Consider the following 19177-nt stretch of genomic DNA (forward strand, 5'->3'; position numbering starts at 1 on the left):
TGTTCCAAGCCAGAGGCAGGATGTGGGCCAGGGGTCGGTGGCAAGACAGGAGAGATGAAGGCAAAATGAGAAGGTCGGCACCAGAGTAGTGAGGTGTGAGGGCTGGAGAAGGAGAGAAGTGAGGTGAGGTAGGAGGGAGCAAGAAGATGGAGCCACTCTGGAGAGGGTGAGGAAGGGGGAATAGGATAGGAGCCATTTCCTGGTGCTTCTGTCCCCTGTCTGACAGGCGGGAAGCCAGGGATGGGCTGCCCCGCTCTCTCTTCTCCCATTTTGATTTTCCCCCTTGAATTACTCCGGCCCAACCTGTGGCATCATCACGGTAGCCTGCGTGTCTGGCGTTAGCAGGTGGGATGCCCTGAACGAACTGGAAAGACTGCCGTTTTTACTTTCACCCCTCGGTCAAACAAATACACTTACACCCATCCTCAACCAAACGACGCTTTTCATTTGAAAAAATGATATACTCGAGACATTGGGGAAATACCTTGGCTATTTTCTACTTCAAAGTAATAGGCAATACTCTTCAAAAGAAGATGATCACTTAAGTCCGGAAGGTGCTTTTCATCCATTCTTATAGAGGAAAATTTTAAAAATTCCATCATTTTTAAAGTGAAAAATTCGCACCATTGTTTCTGAAATGAAAAGACGCAGATTGACGTTACACTTGATTGATTCTTCCCCCGTAGCACGCGGGAAGACTGTTGGTCCATCAGTCGATCATATTTTTGAGTGGTTACTGTAGCGGTTTGGAGAGTACAATAGAATACTATAACAGTCCCTGTCCACAACAAGCTTACAGTCTAGAGGGGGAGACAGACATTACTATAAAGAGTGGGCTAGTGAATGCTCAGGTAGAGACAATATAGGGACAAAAGTATTTCCCCTCACTCCAACGTGTACCGACGGAGCATATGTCCTTTGCACGAGCCACCCGTAAAGGAGTTGCTACATTTGTAGCCAGGCCCATTGGGTTGGGGATCAGAGGAAGCAGCGAGCTCGCTCAGCAGGGAACGTGTCTACCAACTTTTTGGCGCCGTACTCTCCCCAGTGCTTGGTACAGTGCTCCGCACACAGTAACTGTTCAATAAATATGACTGAGTGACTGATTGATCGACTGATGGTGAGTCCACTGTCAAAGTGGCCTTTAATAATACTAATACTACTAATAATTATGGTTTTTGTTAAGCGCTTCTTATGTGCTGAGCACTGTTCATTCATTCATTCAATCGTATTTATTGAGCGCTTACTGTGTGCACAGCACTGTACAAAGCGCTTAGGCAGTACAATTCAGCAACAGAGAAAATCCCTGCCCACAACAGGCTCACAGATCTAGCGGCATACCATGCCGCGGGCCAAGAGTCAGAGGACCTGGGTTCTAATCCTGGCTCTGCCACTTGCCTGCTGTGTGTGACCTTCTCTGCGCCTCGGTTTTCTCATCTGTAAAATGAGGATTAAATACTTGTTCTCCCTCCTCCTCAGAGTGTGAGCCCCATGTGGGACAGGGACAGTGGTCAGATCTGATGATCTTGTATCCACTCCCGGTACTTAGTACAGTGCTTGGCACCTAGTAAGCGCTTAAGAAAAACCACAATTATTATTATCATCATTATCATTATCATTATTATTGCGTGCATATTATGTGCCCACCACTGTACTAAGCTCTGGGGTAGATGCAAGAGAATCAGGTTGGACACAGTCTCTGTGTCTTGGGCTTCCAACCTAAGGCAGTCTAAGGCCACAATCCCTCAGGCCTGCCCTGCAATCATGGAAGCCAGCTGGAGTCGAGGAGGCCCTACCTCGACGCATTTCCAGAGTTGGACGAATCGATACGACCCGATTCCGCATTTACCATTTTCCAAAAGGAGTCTGTTGGCTTAGTCCATTTAGAAGTGATGATACGCATCCGGGCCCTTTGCACAAGGGGCAGATGAAGAAGACAAGCCACACTGAGACAATGCATCCTGCACAGGTCGGCGACTTCCTGCAAGGTTAACTGTTCGCTCTCCTCCTGCACGGCCAGAAACAAAAGACACCCTTATACGCAGTCCACAATGCTCCACATTCAAGGCAGCCCCAGGTTTAGGAAAAAACCTCTGAACCCAAGCGCTTTAGAATGGAAAAATAATTCATCAATCGATAGTATTTACTGAGCACCAACTGTATGCAGAGCACTATTCAAAGTATTTGGAAGACTACGTGAAAGGTAAAAGTTATAAACTCTGCCCACATCCTTTATTTATTCTTCAGCGAGTCTACTTTTTGCCCCCTGCCTCTGGGAGTCAAACTCATTGGAAACCTTCACAACATCGCTAAAATATGCCGTCTCTCCTCCATGGCTTTCCCAGAATGAGCCCCCTTTGTCCTCTCCTACTTCCTATTCCCCCCCCCCCCCGCCCTACCTCCTTCCCTTCCCCACAGCACCTGTATATATGTTTGTACAGATTTATTACTCTATTTTACCTGTACATATTTACTATTCTATTTATTTTGTTAATGATGTGCATCTAGCTTTACTTTTATTTATTCTGATGACTTGACACCTGTCCACCTGTTTTGTTTTGTTGTCTGTCTCCCCCTTCTAGACTGTGAGCCCGTTGTTGGGTAGGGACCGTCTCTATGTGTTGCCAACTTATACTACCCAAGCGCTTAGTACAGTGCTCTGCACACAGCAAGCGCTCAATAAATATGATTAAATGAATGAATGAATGAATCCAAACTGCTACCCCACTGATCCAGCACTTAGATCAGTGCTTGGCACATAGTAAGCGCTTAACAAATACCATCATCATCATCACCCAAGCACTTATCCTTCCCAGCATTGACTTGCATCTGCTTTCTTGCTGACCTCCCTGCCTCCCGTCTGTCTTCACTCCAGTCCAGACTTCACTCTGCTGGCCGGATTGTTTCTCTAAAAACACGTTCAGTACGTGTCCCTCCGTTCCTCAAGAACCTCCAGTGGCTGCCCATCCAACTCTGGATCAGTTAGAAACTCCTCACCGTCCCCTGTAAAGCACTCAATCAGCTGGCCGCCTCCTACCTCACCAGCCCACTCTGCTCCTCCAGCACCAGCTTGCTGTGCCCCAATAATAATAATAATAATAATAATAATAGCATTTATTAAATGCTTACTATGTGCAAAGCACTGTTCTCAGCGCTGGGGAGGTTACAAGGTGATCAGGTTGTCCCACGGTGGGGCTCACAGTCTTAATCCCCATTTTACAGATGTTGGAACTGAGGCCCAAAGAAGTTAAGTGACTTGCCCAAAGTTACACAGCTGACAAGTGGCGGAGCCGGGATTTGAACCCATGACCTCTTACTCCAAAGCCCGGGCTCTTTCCACTGAGCCACGTCTCGCCTATCTCACCACCGACCCCTTTGCCACATCCTTCCCTTAGCCTGGAACTCCCTGCCCCCTCGTTTATGCCAGACGTCCACTCTCCTCACCTTCAAAGCATTATTCATTCATTCATTCATTCAATCAATCATATTTATTGAGCGCTTACTGTGTGCAGAGCACTGGACTAAGCGCTTGGGAAGCACTGTTGCCAACATATAGAGAAAGTTCCTGCCCAACAACAGGCTCACAGTCTAGAAGGGGGAGACAGACAACAAAACAAAACATGTGGACAGGTGTCAAGTCGTCAGAACGAATAGAATTAAAGCTAAATGCACATCATTAACAAAATAAATAGAATAGTAAATATGTACAAGATCTCCCCTCCTCCAAGAGGCCGACCCCTATTGAGCCCTCTTTTCCCCAGCTCCTCCTCCTTCTGTGTTTTCTACACCACTGGATCTGTGACCTCCGTTGTTGGGTAGGGACCGTCTCTATATGTCGCCAACTTGTACTTCCCAAGTGCTTAGTCCAGTGCTCTGCACACAGTAAGCGCTCCATAAATACGATTGAATGAATGAATGAATGAATGAATTTAATATCTGCCCTGCCCTCAACCCTTAGGTACAGATCTTGAAATTGCATATTATAAATTCCTTATTTATATTAATGTCAATCTCCACCACTGAACTTCCCATCCCCTTTCTTACCCTAACCTCTCTTCCCACCCCTTCCCTATATCACCTCAGTGCAGGAAGGAGGAGGAGGAGGTCGATCATAGGAAGGATCATGAATGGACTGCAGAATTGCCACATACATGAACTCCACTACCTGAAGAGGGGTAATGCAATACACACCCAAAATCCCTTTGAGTCAATCAATCAATCAATCGTATTTATTGAGCACTTACTGTGTGCAGAGCACTGGACTAAGCGCTTGGGAAGTACAAGTTGGCAAGCACATAACTCCAAGTAGCCAAGTACCAACTATTTGGAGCAGGGAAGAAATATGTGGGGGGCAGGCACGGGGTACAGGACCATTAATCTTCCCACCCGTTTGGAAAGTCTGCACTAACACCCTTCTCGCCTTGGCAATGTACCCCAAAATACCCAGTCCTGGAACACTTCTGAATAACACATTCATTCAGCCATATTTATCATCATCATCATCATCAATCGTATTTATTGAGCTCTTACTGTGTGCAGACACTGTACTAAGCGCTTGGGAAGTACAAGTTGGCAACACATAGAGACAGTCACTACCCAACAGTGGGCTCACAGTCTATCGAGCACTTACTGTGTGCAGACACTGTACTAAGCTCTTGGGAGAGTACAACCCAACAATAAACAGACACATTCCACTGTCCTTTGTTCAACTATAGTCCACATGAAACACAAAAGAAAATAATAATAATAATGATGGCATTTATTAAGCGCTTATTATGTGCAAAGCAATCAGTCAATCAATTGTATTTATTGAGCGCTTACTGTGTGCAGAGCACTGTACTAAGCCCTTGGGAAGTACAAGTTGGCAACATATAGAGACAATCCCTACCCAACACAGGGCTCACAGTCTAGAAGGGGGAGACAGAGAACAAAACCAAACATATTAACAAAATAAAATAAATAGAATAGATATGTTCAAGTAAAATAAATAAATAAATAAATAGAGTAATAAATATATACAAATATATATACATATATACAGGTGCTGTGGGGAAGGGAAGGAGGTAAGACGGGGGGATGGAGAGGGGGACGAGGGGGAGAAAACACTGTTCTAAGCCCTGGGGGGACACAGTGAGATCAAGTTGTCCCACGTGGGGCTCACAGTCTTAATCCCCATTTTACAAAGCACTGTTCTAAGCGCTGGGGAGGTTACAAGGTGATCAGGTTGTCCCTTGGAGGGGCTCACAGTCTTCATCCCCATTTTACAGATGAGGTAACTGAGGCCCAGAGAAGTGACTTGCCCGAAGTCACACAGCTGACAATTGGCAGAGCCGGGATTTGAACCCATGACCTCTGACTCCAAAGCCCGGGCTCTTTCCACGGAGCCACGCTGCTTCTGACAGCCACAGGACAGCAACGGGAGTGCTGAAGGAACTGTGGCAGTCAATGCAAAGAATGGGAAAAGGATACGATCAAAACAGGGTAGTATTTGAGAAGTAGAAAGGAAAGAAACCAGAGGGCTAAATTAAACGCCACCTGATGCCCGGTAGTTACCATCTCTGTCTTTCCTGAGAGGCGGTAGTAGTACATCCTCAAAGCCAACGAACATGAAGTGATACAGAGGTTACTTCGAATGTCAATTCCTTCAGGCCAAAGACACCGGAACCGTTCTGTTATTTCCCGTGCCTGCACAAGAACAAATATGAGCTGTTAGATTAGAGAAGCAGCGCCTGGTGGATAGAGCACTGGCCTAGGTGTCAGAGGGACCTGGGTCCCAGCTCCGCCACTGGTCCGCTGTGTGACCTTGGGCAAGTAACTTCACTCCTCTGGGCCTCAGTTACCTCATCTGTAAAACGGGGATTAAGACTGTGAGCCCCATGTGGGACAGGGACTGCATCCAACCCGAGTTGCTTGTATCCATTCCGGTGCTTAGTACAGTGCCTGGCATACAGTAAGCACTTAACCCATACCACAATAATAATTATTATTATTATTATCATCCAGCCTGCAGCATTCTGCATGGCATTTGGGCAAGTCACTTAACTTCTCTATGCCTCAGTTACCTCATCCGTAAAATGGGGATTAAGACTCTGAGCCCCCTATGGGGCAACCTGATCACCTTGTAACCTCCCCAGCGCTTAGAACAGTGCTTTGCACATAGTAAATGCTTAATAAATGCCATTATTATTATTATTATTATTATTTTAATTTTTTTAGGTATTTGTTAAAAAAATACTTAAAAAAACCCTTTGATCTGTACCCTTTATTCACCCCACTTTCAACCCACAGCACTTACATACATATCCATTATTTATTTAGTACAGTGCCTGGCATATATTAAGCACTTAACCCATACCACAACAATAATAATAATTACCATTATTATCATCCAGCCTGCAGCACTGTGCATGGCATTTTAATTTTTTTTAGGTATTTGTTAAGCACTTACTAAGTGCCAGGCACTATATACCAATTGCTGGGGTAGATACAAGGTAATCAGGTAGGACATGAGAATCACAGTCATAATCCCCATTTTACAGATGAGGCCCAGAGAAGTTAAGTGACTGCCCCAAGATCGAACAGCGTGGCAAAACCAGGATTAGACTCCTAGGGCCGGCTCTATCCACTAGGCAATGCTGCTTGAATGTCTCCTTTCCCCCCACCCTTCCCACCCAGATCCAGTAGAGAGTTTGAGGAAGAGGAGGAAGGAGGTAGTTCTCCACTTCGCTTTGGAAGGAGGATTGCTTTACCCTCTGAGATTACAAAGGGCAAACTGTACTTCTTAAAAGAGACTCGAAGGTGCAGAGTTTAGTTCTACGACAAAAAGAGAAAAACAGTATTTGAAGACAGCCCCCCAGATAACAGCTTCAGTACCTCTTGCTCTATATCCTCCCTACTTAATCCTCCAAAGAGATCAACTAATGCAGCTTCACTGGAGTCTTCCATGTCCTTGATTAGTGACTGATAAACTTGACCCAACTTCGCTCTGTTCTGTAAAAAAAGGGGGCAAATAATATGGACTATTATTATCAAGTCAAAGATTTCATTTTGGAATAAGAGAAAATGAAACAAGGGAAAAGGGCTCATTAGTCAAATTTAAGGGTAAACTAATAGATGGCCATTTTTTCTGTCCTCGATGTGGTTCACTGTAAAATCGCCCCCTCATACCTTACTTCCCTGATTTCCTACTATTACTACTAATAATAGTTATGGTATTTGTTTGGCGCTTACTACGTACCAAGCACTGTTCTAAGCGCTGGGGTAGATACAAAGTAATCAGGTTGTCCAACGTGGAGCTCACAGTCTTAATCTCCATTTTCCAGATGAGGTAACTGAGGCCCAAGTGGTTTGCCCAAGGTCCTACAGCAGACAAGTGGCGGAGCCGGCACTAGAACCCACGTCCTCTGACTTCCCAAGCCCGTGTTCTTTCCATTAAGCCGTGCGGCTTCTCTTCTACTCTAAGCTCTATTACAACTCAGCATGTTCACTTTACTCCTCTAACACCAATCTACTGACTGTACAACCTACTCACTGTACCTGCATCTCGGCTTTCTCACCACCGATCCCTGGCCCACATCCTGACTCTGGACTGGACCACCCTCCCCCTTTATACTTGACAGATCAGCAGTCGATCACCTGGCCGCCTCCTATCTCACCTCGCTACTCTATTACTACAACCCAGGGTTCACACTTCGCTCCTCTAATGCTAACCTTCTCACCGTACTTTGCGCTCTTCTATCTCGCCAGCAACCTCTTGCCCACGTGCTGCCCCTGGCCTGGAATGCCTTCCCTCTTCATATCCAACTGACAATGACTCTCCCACCGTTCAATGCCTACTGAAGGCAAACCTCCTCCAAGAGGCCTTCCCTGACTAAGCCCTCCTTTCCTCTTCTCCCACTCCCTTCTGCACCACCTTGACTTGCTCCCTTTATTCATCCCTGCCCCCAGCTCTACAACACTCATGTACGTAGCTGCAATTTTTTTTATTTATATCAATGTCTGTCTCTCCCTCTAGTCTGTAAGCTCACTGAGGGGAGGGAATGTGTCTTTTACATTGTTGCATTGTACTCTCCCAAGCGTTTAGTACACTGATCGGAACACAGTAAGCACTCAATAAATAGAATTGGCTGACAGACTACCCCCACCTTCAAAGCCTTATTAAAATCACATCTCTCCAAGAGGCCTTCCCCAACTAAGTCTTCGTTTTCCTTATTCCCGCTCTCTTCTTGTACATATCTATTCTATTTATTTTATTTTGTTAGTATGTTTGGTTTTGTTGTCTGTCTCCCCCTTTTAGACTGTGAGCCCACTGTTGGGTAGGGACTGTCTCTATATGTTGCCAGCTTGTACTTCCCAAGCGCTTAGTACAGTGCTCTGCACACAGTAAGCACTCAATAAATACGATTGATTGATTGATTCTATGTCACTTTCGTTCTTTAATCTGTACCCTTTATTCACCCCACTTTCAGCCCACACCACTTACATACATATCCATAATTTATTTTAATGTCTTCTCCTCTAGACTGTAAGCTCCTTGTGGACAGCGAATAAGTCTACCAACTCTTGTATTGCTCTCCCAAGCACAGTACAGTGCTCTGCATAGGGTAAGTGTTCAATAAATATGATCGATGGGTTACATAACCCACCTGCGTTAACTATAATACTTTCCAAAGGAAAAAGTTTAAGCATTATTAAATTCATCTGGGTAAAGCATTTTGAGAATTTTGAATAGAAAGTGACATATGGGTGAGAAAAACATTTCAATTTACCTTTGCAAAGAATATGTGGTGTCTATGCATACTCTGAAGAATATATCCATAAACTCGGATTGTGTCTGATGCTTGATCTGAGATAAGAACAACATTGACTTTCATTGACCAGGCCTGAATGATAGAGATGTTTAAAAAGTTTGTCTGCAAGTCATTTAGGCCGTTATCTGCGATTATTAGAAAATATGGGTATTTTTCTTCTAAGAAACATTTCCACTCTGGGGATAAACAGCTGGAAAACTCTGTTCGTACGTCAATGGCAGCATTGTGCTTCAGGTGGAGAATTAAAGTTGTTCTTAGAAGAAGCAGCTGAGGAAACTTGAAATATACTTCTTCAGTATCCTGTAAAAAACATCACATTTTTCAGTGGGGATATTAATTCTTGACTAATTATTATCATTTAGCACTAGTAGTAATGGTATTGATTACCTACTAAAAATGACACATTTTATTATGTGCTTGGGAAAGGACAACGGAAGGAAAAGACAGATTCCCTCCCCTCAATAACTGTATTCATTCATTCAATCGTATTTATTGAGTGCTCTGTGCAGAGCACTGTACTAAGTGCTTGGAAAGTACAATTCAGCAACAGATAGAGACAAACCCTAGCCAACAATGGGCTCACAGTGTAGAAAGAGGAGACAGACAACAAAACAAAACAAGTAGACAGGCATCAATACCATCAAAATAGATAATTAGAATTAGAGATATATACACATCATTCATAAAATAGAGTAATAGATATGTACAAATATATCTGTACAAATGTCCACAAGTGTAGATTTTACAATCTACTGGGTAAGACTTACAGAAACTCCATGGAGACATGGGATAACAGTTGGAATAGTATTTCTTCCAACTATTCTAGAGTGGCCTAGTGGAAAGAGCGCAAGCTTGGGAATCTGAGGATTTGGGTTCTAATCCCCGGTCTGCCACTTGTCTGCTGTGTGACCTTGGGCAAGTCACTTAACTTCTCTGGGCCCGAGTTACCTCATCTGTAAAATAGGAATTCAATAACTGTTCCCCCTCCTACTTAGAATGTGAGCTCCATGCGGGACCTGATTATCTTGTACCTTGTTTAGTATAGTGCTTGGTACAAAATAAGTGCTTAACAAATACCATAATAATTACTACTATTTACTGAACGCCCACTGGTTTCAAAACCAGTCATTGTGAAGCCATGAGAAGCAGTGTGAACTGGTGGAAGGAACATGGGCCTTGGAGTTAGGAGATCAGGATTATAATCCCGCCTCCATCATTTGCTTGCTATGTGACTTGAGACAATTTTTCTGTTCCTTAATTTCTTCATCTGTAAAATGTTCTCCCACACCTTCCACCTGTGAGCACCATGGGGGGCCGGAACTAAGTCTGATCTGATTATATTGTATCTACCACATAATTCAGCAAAGCGTTCAGCACATAGTAAGTGCTTAATAGCACATTGATTCATTTTATTTGTCAATTAATCAGTCAATGGTAAATATTAAGTGCTGACTCTGCTTGGGACAGTACAATAAAGCAGAGTTGGTAGACACGGTCCCTGACCAAAAAAAGGTTACTGTCCAGAGAGGGAGATAAATTATGGTGCTCACTTGATGTATTGTACTGCACTAGGTGCTTGGGAAATTCAGAATAATGAAGTGGCACGTTCCTGTCCACAGGGAGCTTACACTCTAATGGAAGATAAAAACATGACAGGATTTACATCATTGTTGAAACAAATAGGGGACATCTAAACATTAGTGCTGAGGTGGGTATAAATAAATTCAAAAATGCAGCCTCTCTCCTCCCTCAGGGAGCTCCGACCATGAGGTAGGCAAAAGCTATTCCAATCACATTTTCTAGGAGGGGAAGGTTGACACATTTTAGATTAAGGTGACCCAGACTTGAGCAGTCAATTGCGGAGAATTATCCCCGGGTATTGATTTGTTTCATTTCCATTTTTCCCTCTTGCTCTCCCTGTGTCAACCCTGCTCCATTTTAAACTGCCAGTCTTCTATGAGCCCGCATTAATCAACATAAGAGTATTTTCCCCAGGGCTCAGTACAATGTTTCACCCATTGTAAACACTTCAATCAATCAATCAACCAATCAATCAGTAGACTGTATGTATTGAGCACTTCCTCTGTGCAGAGCACTGTACTAAATGCTTGGGAGAGCACAATATAACAATATAACAGACTCATTCTCTGCCCACATGGAGCTTACAGTCTAGTCTTAATGTTATTATTGATTGATAAACTGATGGGGCAGCAGATGGTTTCTTTTTGGATGTGGATTTTTAGTAAGGATTTGAAGGAGGGGGAATCGCAGTTTAGCAAAGTGAAGAAGGAAGAGAATCCCAGATGAGGGGAAATGGTGGAACTGACAGGAATAGTGTTCACTTTATTCTCTTCCCCAAAGAAGTATGTTTTGAGTTTTTGAGATAGGCATATTTTTGATCAGATTTTTCTATTTCTATTCCCTTCAGGTCATGCTTGAGTTCTTGAGACAGGCATATTTTTGATCAGATTTTTCTATTTCTATTCCCTTCAGGTCATGTTTGAGTTCTTGAGACAGGCATATTTTTGATCAGGCTTTTCTATTTCTATTCCCTTTACATTCAGTTTTCTTCTTGGGAAAATCTAAAATAAAATGTACATTATTAGCAAATAAACCCAAAGAATTCGGATCTAAAAGTAATGTGAATTATTCAGATTATTTACTATTGAAGTCTCAGATAATTAAAAATGAATGTGAAGCTTGTGATTCTGTGGTCCCCAGAGATGTAGTCGAAAAGTTTAGAGACAAAGAGCTCTGAGAAAACCAAAACCAACAAACTAGCTTTTTCCCAGACCAAAGTACCTTATCTTACCGCTTTTATTTATTGCATGTTTCGCTATTGATCTTTTCTGTAATCTAACATGTTACATAAATTACATAAATACATGCATTACATTACATAAACATCATTTCAAAATCTCACTGCAAAAGTCTGTAGTTGTTACCTGGAAGAAAATAATGACAAATTGTGCTCCTTTGTTTGTTAAGTCCGCCAAATAGCGTTCGACTAAAAAGAAGAAGTGAAGGTTCTGTCCTGGCGCCAGTGATTTTTCACATATGCAGGAGAGGAGTAGGGAATCTCCATCAAACAGAAAATATTCAGATTCTACAAAGTCACTGAGCAAACTGGAATATCTGAAATTAAGATCACAAACAAGTGCAGCTAATATCATCCCAATGATTGCAAGGGCAATAAGGTAGATCATGCTATGATTGGTGTCTTTTAAAAATAATCATAAGACTATCTCATCATCTGTAGATTTTACAATTCATAGGCAGAGCTTAAGTGGTTGTAGTGAACTGGACTTGATACTTCAACAGGTATCTTGACAATCCTATTGATGAAAACAGTCAGTCTGGACAAGTTTAAAAAAAACTTTTAAAAATAGTTAGTTTTTTTCTTTGTTCTTTTGTTTTCACCTGAATGACCTAAATAGTTCCCTCAACACTTATGCTGTGGCTTTTTTACAGTCCCGGCTGAAGATATTTTTGAAGGAAGGCAGACAGTTGTTCTTGGGAAGTAGAATTATAACAAGTTTCCTAGAGAAGCTCCCACCCGCTTAGGGATGTTGCTCACCAAACATCTGTTTGCACTGAAAGTCAAAGCCAAAATAAGAGCCTTTTGATTTTACAATCATTTGCTCCCTTTATTCCAAACATACTTACTCAGCTTTTGGTATTTCATTTAAAATTGTCTCTGATAATTCATTCAGAAATTCAGAGTAGACTTTTGATCCTAAAAAAGAGATGTAAAATATTAATAAAATGTAAAATACTATCCAAGAGAGTCAATATAGGTTCTGTTGTCAGAGGCTATCGAAGCTGAAGGAAACCCGCCAATTAATATTTGAATGAAACTGAATTTATTGTTATTTTCTGCCTGCCTATAATTTTCTGGTCACAAATTCTATACGCTTATTAGCTGCTGGATGAAGAATTCAGTAAAACCTCACCCTCAACCCTACAGCACTTATGTACATATCTTTAAATTTTATATTAGAAATTATTTATTTATGTTAACTTTTGTCTCCCTCTCTAGACTGTAAGCTCGTTGTGGGCAGGGAATGTGTCTGCTGGTTCTGTTGTACTCTCACAAGTGCTTAATACAGTGCTCTGCACACAGTGAGCACCATTAATGATGATGATGACGATGATGACTTTACAAAATGAGACTGCAAATTTAGAATTTATGCATGTATGTATTTTTAGTACGTTTAGTATTTAGGATTTATGACGATAGTGGATGGAACCCAGGCCTAGGAGTAAGAAGGACCTGGGTTCTAATCCTGGCTCCGCCACTGGCCTGCTGTGTGACTTTGGGCAAGCCACTTAACTACTCAGTGCCTCAGTTACCTCATCCATAAAATGGAAATGAAGACTGTCAGCCTCATGTGGGACATGGACTGATTATGGATCACTTTATATCCTGATTACTTTGTAACTACCCCAGCGCTTTGAACAGTGCCTGACACCTAATAAGTGCTTAACAAATGCCATAATTTTTTTTTCCTCAAAGGGTCAGTGCAATGTCATCAGTCTTTTCGAAGCAGCGTGGCTCAGTGGAAAAAGCACGGGCTTTGGAGTCAGAGGTCATGGGTTCGAATCCCGGCTCTGCCACATGTCTGCTGTGTGACCTTGGGCAAGTCACATAACTTCTCTGAGCCTGCACACAATAAGCACTCAATAAATACAATTGATTGATTGAAAGCAACTCCACCCGACAATCAGATGAACCTTGCCCCCTCAACACTTGTGCAGCCTGTCCGAAATTGCCCCCGCTACCCCAATTTAAATAATAATAATAATAATAATAATGATGATGGCATTTGTTAAGTGCTTACTATGTGCAAAGCACTGTTCTAAGTGCTCCCCTCCCCACAGCACCTGTATATATGTTTGTACATATTTATTACTCTATTTATTTTACTTATACATATTTATTCTATTTATTTTATTTGGTTTATATGTTTTGTTTTGTTGTCTGTCTCCCCCTTCTAGACTGCGAGCCCGCTGTTGGGTAGGGACCATCTCTATATGTTGCAAACTTGTACTTCCCAAGCGCTTAGTGCAGTGCTCTGCACACAGCAAGCGCTCAATAAATATGATTGGCTGAATGAATGAATGAATAATAATAATAATAATAATGACGATGGCTTTGTTAAGTGCTTACTATGTGCAAAGCACTGTTCTAAGTGCTGGGGAGGTTACAGGGTGATCAGGTTTTCCCACGGGGGGCTCACAGTCTTCATCCCTATTTTACAGATGAGGGAACTGAGGCCCAGAGGAGTGAAGTGACTTGCCCAAAGTCACCCAGCTGACAATTGGCTGCGATTTGAACCCATGACCTCTGACTCCAAAGCCCGCGCTCTTTCCACTGAGCCACGCTGCTTCTCTGAAATTTAAATAATAATAATAATAATGATGGCATTTATTAAGCGCTTACTATGTGCAAAGCACTGTTCTAAGTGCTGGGGAGGTTACAAGGTGATCAGGTTGTCCCTAAACTATCCCCCCCCTCTCTGTGCCCCCCAAAGAGGGAATTTTTTCATTGTTTCTCCATTCCTCCATGGCTCTTGTGCACTCTCAACCCCTCCACATTCCCAAATACACCACCATCCCCTGTCCCGGCCTCCATTCTTATGGTGCCTGCTGTGGTCTCCCCTCTCTTCTCCATTTATTTCATGGTCAGACAGGCTCCTTTCTCATTTGCATTGGCCAAGATCCCTATATGCTGCAAAGTCTGGACTTCAAAGGCCTAATTTACACTCTTAGTGGACCTGTTACCTTTCATTTTTCATTCTTCTTACCTCCTCCTCCTCCTCTTTTTTGTTTTCCACCTACTCCTCCTCCTCTTCCTGTTGCTTGCTTTCGTTCTCCTCCTCCTTTTCCATCTCTTTCTTCTCCGGCTCCTTTCACTTCTGTCTTTTTTTTCGTCTTCTTGCTCCTCTCTTTTCTGCTTTGCTTTGTGGAAGCTGCATTATTGGCTATTGCCTGGGTCTCTTTTGCTTTTTTTTTCTTCTTTCCTGCCTTTGGCAGCTCCTTCTGGGAATCGTTTGCTGGGAAAACAAATATTTGTTTTGACCATTTCACCTGGACCCTTAGGATGCTATCAACACATGGGTGCTTGCCGAACCATTTCTTTTTTGTGGAAAAGTGGTGCCAGTGATTATATTACTGGAAATAGATCATATTGCTTCTATTTCCTTAAGGTCGATATTGACTTCTTACTAGGCAAAAGATTATTTATGAATATTTCTAGAATAAAAGCTAACGGCTAAAAACTTAATAGAATTGTATCATGAATTGGGCTCAATTCTTTCATATTTTGGATAGCATGTAAGTACAGAAACATGGATTTGTGTAAAATAAAAAGTTTCTTAAATTAAAATGCAGTAGTCTATATACAACTCCTTTGACTTATGCAAACACACACTCTTAAAGATAAGGAAGTATCAAGCAGACTCTTACTGCAAGGCCATAGTTCAGTCAAATAGGTACTATTGTGATCTAATAATGGTTGCAACTTGCAATTTGTTTCCAACCTGAGAAAATGAAAAAATAAAACATGGAAGCAAAACAAAATTTGGTAAGCACCTGTTCAAGACAACCACAGTTAAATTTTTTCTGGTTATTTGAACTTAAGAATAACTGATTCCTGTTAGTTCCCAAACGGTTTGGCAAATTGACTTTAGAAATACCGAGACTTGGAAGATTATACACCACGGCCTTCATCTGTGGGTGAATTCAGTAGATAAATTTAATGTGACCCTTCTGCATTCCACCTCCCCAAAATGACTACTGTCAGTCAATTGTATTTCATTCATTCATTCAATCGTATTTATTGAGCGCTTACTGTGTGCAGAGCACTGTACTAAGCACTTGGGAAGTACAAGTTGGCAACATCTAGAGACGGTCCCTACCCAACTGTGGGCTCACAGCCTAGAAGGGGGAGACAGAGAACAAAACAAAACATATTAACAAAATAAAATAGAGTAAATATATACAAATAAAATAAATAAATGAATAAATAGAGTAATAAATACGTGTGAACATATATACATATATACAGGTGCAGTGGGGAGCGGAAGGAGGTAAGGTGGCGGGGACGGGGATGAGGAGGAGGGGAAGAGGAAGGAGGGGAAGAGGAAGGAGGGGGCTCATACTATGTGCTTGGGAGAGTACAATATATCAAAATAGCAAAGGCATTTTCTTTGTCCTCTTAACCTAAAGACTGACATAACTCTGCCATTTAAACCTGACATCTGAAATCTGCAGAAATCCAATCCATCAGCTCTGCTAAGACCAGTTTTTGAAAGGAAGAGTTGATTCAGAGCTGGGTGTGGAATACTGAATTAGGACCAAAGCCAAAGTTACAGTGAAGACAAGGGTGATAATTAAGACTAAATCTGGGCAAATGTAGATATCCTCCTCTAGACTGGATGCTTCTTGGATGTTTCAGCAGGGACCATGTCTACTTACTCTAATGTATTGTAATCTTACACTCAGTACAGTGCTGTGCATACAGCAAGCACTCAACAAACACCACTGATTGACTGACTGAGTGTAAAAACTACAGCTTGGGTTAGCAAAAGGAATGGAGTTAAGATTCAGGTTAGAATTAGGGTTAGATACAGGGATAGGTTGAAGTATAGGCTGTTGCTACAATTATGCCTAGGCATGTGCAAAGGTGATAAATAACTTACCAGGCTCCACAGTCTTTGGATTCTTGATATCCCCAAGGTGACTTTGGGTCACATTTTCCTCTGAATCTTTACATGCTAAACTCTTCTTAGCTTCATATTCCACTCCGAATTTTACTTCCTGCTCACTATTTCCACAGACAGCACCAGCTTCCTCTTCCATAATTGCTTTGGTCTTTGTACAGAGTGGATTTATTGTTCCATTCCCTAAAAGGAAAACCCACGTATCAATATTGAACAGATGAACATTTTCCTGTCAAGTTTTCTTCCCTGTATAAGGCTATCAAGTCTGCATAGGAAGGCCTCGGCAGTGGCAAATAACAGGAAGGGGAGGAATATGGGTTGATTTTTCCCTGCCCATCATGCAAGGGAGAATTATACCTCAATGGGACAATGTTGTGGGGATGGGATGGGCAGCGAACGTGCCATTAGCACAGCCATTTCTGCTCGAATCCTCTAAGCCATCTTCACAGTGCAAATGCAACCAACCAAGGTTTTGTTGTTGATTTTTTTGGGGGGGGCCATTAATGGTATTTATTATGCACTTACTACGTGCCAGGCACTGTTCTAAGCACTGGGGTAGATACAAGCTAATCGGACTGGACACAGTCCCTGCCCCACATGGGGCTCATAGTCTCAATCCCCATTTTACAGATGAGGGGACTGAGGCACAGAGAAGCGAAGCAACTTGGCCAAGGTCACACAGCGGACGAGTGGCAGAGTTGGAATTAGAACCCAGATCCTTCTGACTCCCAAGTCCATGCTCTACTACTAGGCTACGTTGCTTTTCTAATGATTTTTATCCAAATGGAAAATAAAACGTGGCTTAGTGGAAAGAGTCTGGGCTTGGGAGTCAGAGGTCGTGGGTTCCAATCCCGCTTCTGCCACTTGTCAGCTGTGTGACTTTGGGCAAGTCACTTCACTTCTCTGGGCCTTACTTCCCTCATCTGTAAAATGGGGATGAAGCCTTTGAGCCCTACGGGGGACACCTTGCACTTGTATCTACTCCAGCGCTTAGAACAGTGCTTTGCACATAGTAAGCACTTAACAAATGTCATTATTATTATTATTATTGTTGTTATTATTAAAACAAAGTGGGGACTGGGAGCTGCAGCTCTCCGTGTTGCAATGCTGGACTCCCTGGAGGAGAATATCTGAGAATATCAGAGGAGAAGCAATGTGGCCTAACGCAAACAGCATGAAACGAGGAGTCAGAAAGACCTGGATTCTAATCCTGGCTCTGATACTCATCTGCTCTGTGACCTTGGGCAAATCACTTCACTTCTCTGGGCCTCAGTTCCCTCGTCTGTAAAATGGGGATTAAGATGGTGACCACCACGTGGGACAGGGACTGTCTAAACTCGTGTCTAGACCGTAGGCTCGTTGTGGGAAGGGAATGTGAATGAATCTGTTTATCGCTGTACTCTCCCAAGTGCTTGTTACAGTGTTCACACTCAGTGTTCAATAAATATGATTGAATGAATGAACCCAATTATCTTACATTTACCTTATCTTATATTTATCTTATATTTTAGATTCCTATTTGATTGTATTTTAGTACAATCAATCTTTCAATCAATTGTATTTATTGAGTGCTTACTGTGTCTAGAGCATTGTACTAAGCACTTGGAAGAGTACAATGTAACCAAGTTAGTAGACACATTCCCTGCCACCAATGAGCTTAATTTTAAGTCTAGAGTGAGAGAACAGTGCCTAGCACATAGTAGGCACTGAACAAACACAATTTAAAAATATGCACATATAGGTGTGTATATTATTATATTATGAGCATGAGCAGTATTACTTAAGGTCAGGGTTTATGGGTCTTGAGAACCAAGTTGTGAGTACGTCCACACCGGATTGATAGGTAGCCCTTGGGGCATCTACAAATCCCATTTCAACTGCCCCACCCAGCTGAGCTTCACAATCAATCAATCAATCAATCAATCGTATTTACTGAGCGCTTACTGTGTGCAGAGCACTGTACTAAGCGCTTGGGAAGTACAAGTTGGCAACATATAGAGACAGTCCCTACCCAACAGTGGGCTCACACTCTAGAAAGGGGAGACAGAGAACAAAACCAAACATACTAACAAAATAAAATAAATAGAATAGATAAGTACAAGTAAAATAAATAAATAAATACATAGAGTAATAAATATGTACAAACATATATACACACATATACAGGTGTATATGAAATGTACAGAATGTACATAAATGTACAGAATCACAGAAATGTACACAGTCCAGACGGGCTAGCAGGGAGGTGAGGAGCAGAGCTGTAGCCATCAGGGAAGGAGAACTCTTAGGCTAGTCAGGAGGCATGCTCCAATTCAATCACCAAACCAAAACGGACTGATTTCGAAAATGTCAAGCCAAAGAACTAATTGCAAATAGTCCCCTTTCTGTGGATTTTAACTGAGGCTGTTTCCATTTGCATCATTAAGAAAAATACAGGTTGGGGAATTTTTTTTTGCCAAACAAGCACCCGTTTTAACGATAATAATTAAGCGTTTACTATGTGCAAAGCAGTGTTTTAAGAGCTAGGGGGATACAGGGCGATCAGGCTGTCCCACGTGGGGCTCACAGTCTTAATCCCCATTTTACAGATGAGGGAACTGAGGCCAGGGGAAGTTAAAAGTGACTTGCCCAGAGTCACATAGC

General features: G+C 42.3%; 1 protein-coding gene across 2 annotated transcripts in view; it reads right to left on the reverse strand.

Annotated features, from left to right (window-relative positions):
• Positions 1–16701, reverse strand: part of LOC119935821 (probable ATP-dependent RNA helicase DDX60) — an 87641-nt gene extending 70940 nt beyond the window's left edge. For both annotated transcript variants that reach the window (XM_038755322.1, XM_038755321.1), the window contains exons 1-9: positions 16514–16701; positions 14618–14866; positions 12477–12546; positions 11756–11945; positions 8769–9110; positions 6874–6990; positions 5554–5685; positions 1850–2008; positions 485–632 (exon numbers count right to left, since the gene is read on the reverse strand). In XM_038755322.1, the coding sequence (XP_038611250.1) occupies positions 485–632; positions 1850–2008; positions 5554–5685; positions 6874–6990; positions 8769–9110; positions 11756–11945; positions 12477–12546; positions 14618–14866; positions 16514–16673 (1567 nt within the window). In that variant the 5' untranslated portion in view covers positions 16674–16701. The remainder of the gene's footprint in view (positions 1–484; positions 633–1849; positions 2009–5553; positions 5686–6873; positions 6991–8768; positions 9111–11755; positions 11946–12476; positions 12547–14617; positions 14867–16513) is intronic.
• Between the last annotated feature and the right edge of the window lie 2476 nt (positions 16702–19177).

The sequence above is a fragment of the Tachyglossus aculeatus genome, chromosome 12, assembly GCF_015852505.1.
Source record: "Tachyglossus aculeatus isolate mTacAcu1 chromosome 12, mTacAcu1.pri, whole genome shotgun sequence".
NCBI classification, from domain to species: Eukaryota; Metazoa; Chordata; class Mammalia; order Monotremata; family Tachyglossidae; genus Tachyglossus; species Tachyglossus aculeatus.